At 56.8% G+C, this 1,961-nt stretch overlaps 1 protein-coding gene across 2 annotated transcripts in view; it reads right to left on the bottom strand.

Annotated features, from left to right (window-relative positions):
- Nucleotides 1–1,227: 1,227 nt before the first annotated feature.
- The window catches only part of RAB7B (RAB7B, member RAS oncogene family), a 2,289-nt gene continuing 1,555 nt past the window's right edge, over nucleotides 1,228–1,961 (bottom strand). Inside the window, exons 4-5 of one of the 2 annotated variants that reach the window (XM_029085299.1) lie at nucleotides 1,724–1,849; nucleotides 1,228–1,308 (exon numbers count right to left, since the gene is read on the bottom strand). In XM_029085299.1, the coding sequence (XP_028941132.1) occupies nucleotides 1,228–1,308; nucleotides 1,724–1,849 (207 nt within the window). The remainder of the gene's footprint in view (nucleotides 1,309–1,723; nucleotides 1,850–1,961) is intronic. The other variant, XM_029085298.1, reaches the window with a different exon arrangement.

Below are 1,961 nucleotides of genomic sequence, written 5' to 3'. Positions count from 1 at the left end.
GACCTGCCATGGGGCAGGTGCCTGGTGAGGGTCTCCCCAGGTCCATCCAGCCCTACGGCTCTGCAGCGAGCAGGGTGCTGCAGCCCAGGGATGCGGCTCCTGAGGCGGCAGGGAAGGTGGCACAGGGTGGCCATGGCCACCAGTCTGGCCAGCCTCAGCCTGTGCCTGGGAGCAGCTTCTGGAAGGTGCCTGAGCCAGAGTGGGATAGATGGAAGAAGGGAAACAGTCACTCGGCTCCCAGCGGGCTCCCTCTGTTGACAACCACCCTGGCCAGGCCCTGATGCCCCCACCATGCACCCGCTTTGCACGATGCCCAGAGCCGCCCCTGTCCCCGACCCAAAATTTGCACTGGAAAAAAAAATCCAGCCCCAAAATCCAACTTCCTGAGAAGCTGACACTGGCTCAGAGCTGCTGGCCTGGCCGGGGGAAAGTGATGGTTGGAGTTGATGATCTTAGAGGTCTTTTCCAACCTTAATGATTCCATGATTTTATGATTCTGTGAAAATCTAGAGCATGGCCCATGGGACACCCCACCCCATCCTCCTGCTGCCAGACCACAGGAGCATTTTGTGACACATATATATAAATAAAAATGAAACATTTAATTTATTTTTAAAAAGAAAAAAAAAAAAAAAGGAATCCCTGACAAAGTGCTTTACTGAGGATCCTCACCAGTGAGGCGGGAGGTGGAAGGTGTTTGACAGGAAGGGTGCATGACAGTAGGGGAAACTGAGGCACAGAACAGTTACATCCACAGCAGCTGACCCTAGCTGCTTTCAGACCTGTGCCGTGGCCACCAGTCCCACTCCTCCCCAGGACAGCCCATACGCACCGTGAGCACCATGAACACCACGGGTCCACCAGTCCATGTGCTGGGAAGGGTCACCTGGGGGGCCAAGGTCATGGTCTCTGGCAAGGCAGTGGGAGCACCGCACCCTGGCACTGTCACCGCAGGGGCATTACCCGCTCGGGTGCCACACGGCAGTAGGTTGAGGGAGACAGGATGATTTGGGATGCTGCTGGTTTGGGAGAGCAGCTCTGGAGACGTGGGAAGCAGCAACCCCCAGGATGAGCAGCCAGCTGGCCCCGGCATGTCGAGTGGTGGCCATTGTTCGCCCTGGCTTGACCAACATCTGTGGGTTGGGGGGCACGGACCCCCCAGGCAGGGCTGCAGCCTCGGGCATCGTGGGGTGCAGGACAGCCTGGAGCTCAGCAGCGTGTCCGGGGTCAACAGCAGCTCTTCTTGGGCTTGTCGTTGGGAGTGAGTTTAATGGAGTCGGTTAAATAACTCTCAAAAATCCCTTTATACTGGAAAAAACAGAGAAGAGAAAAGGGTGAGTGACGTTCGGTTGGAGTCAGCCTGAGCAGAGCGCAGGGCTGGGGAGCAGAGGATCTGTGATTAATGACAAAATCCAGGGAAAAGCCACTTGGCTCAGCCGAGGAGCAGGGCCACCTCACTCTCTTGGCTTGGGGACACGAAGGTCCCCATGGGATGGCCACTAGAGGACAGTGCTGGCGCGCTGTGCGGTGCCACACGCCCCATTCCTGTCACCACGGGCAAGGAGAAATGACAATTCTTATTCTTTTCTAACTTGTTTTCGATCTATTTTAAGAAATCAAAGACTGATGCGTTTCTCTTGCCAGGGGCTCTCCCACGCCGTGTCGTGCATCACCCTGAGGGTCTGTCAGACCAGCTCCAGCCATGGTGCAGGGTGATGCTCACCGTTGCTAGCGCCTGCTTGGCCAGGGTCTCAAAAGCCTCTGCAACGTTGATGTTGTTCTTGGCGCTGACTTCAAAATAAGGGATGTCTTTCTCCTTGCACCAGGCTGAGGCCATCTCCTTGGGTACCTGCGGGAGAGGAGGATGGAGACACCGCACAGCCCTGCTCAGGGCTGCCCAGAGCTGCTGGAGAGTTAGCAAAGGGGACCCTCCTCGCCCATCCAGGTGCTGCTGGATGCTG

The sequence above is a fragment of the Antrostomus carolinensis genome, unplaced genomic scaffold, assembly GCF_000700745.2.
Source record: "Antrostomus carolinensis isolate BGI_N321 unplaced genomic scaffold, ASM70074v2 scaffold12116, whole genome shotgun sequence".
Taxonomy (NCBI): domain Eukaryota; kingdom Metazoa; phylum Chordata; class Aves; order Caprimulgiformes; family Caprimulgidae; genus Antrostomus; species Antrostomus carolinensis.
The sequence above is the reverse complement of the archived record's forward strand: the minus strand, read 5'-3'. Positions and strand labels throughout refer to the sequence as shown.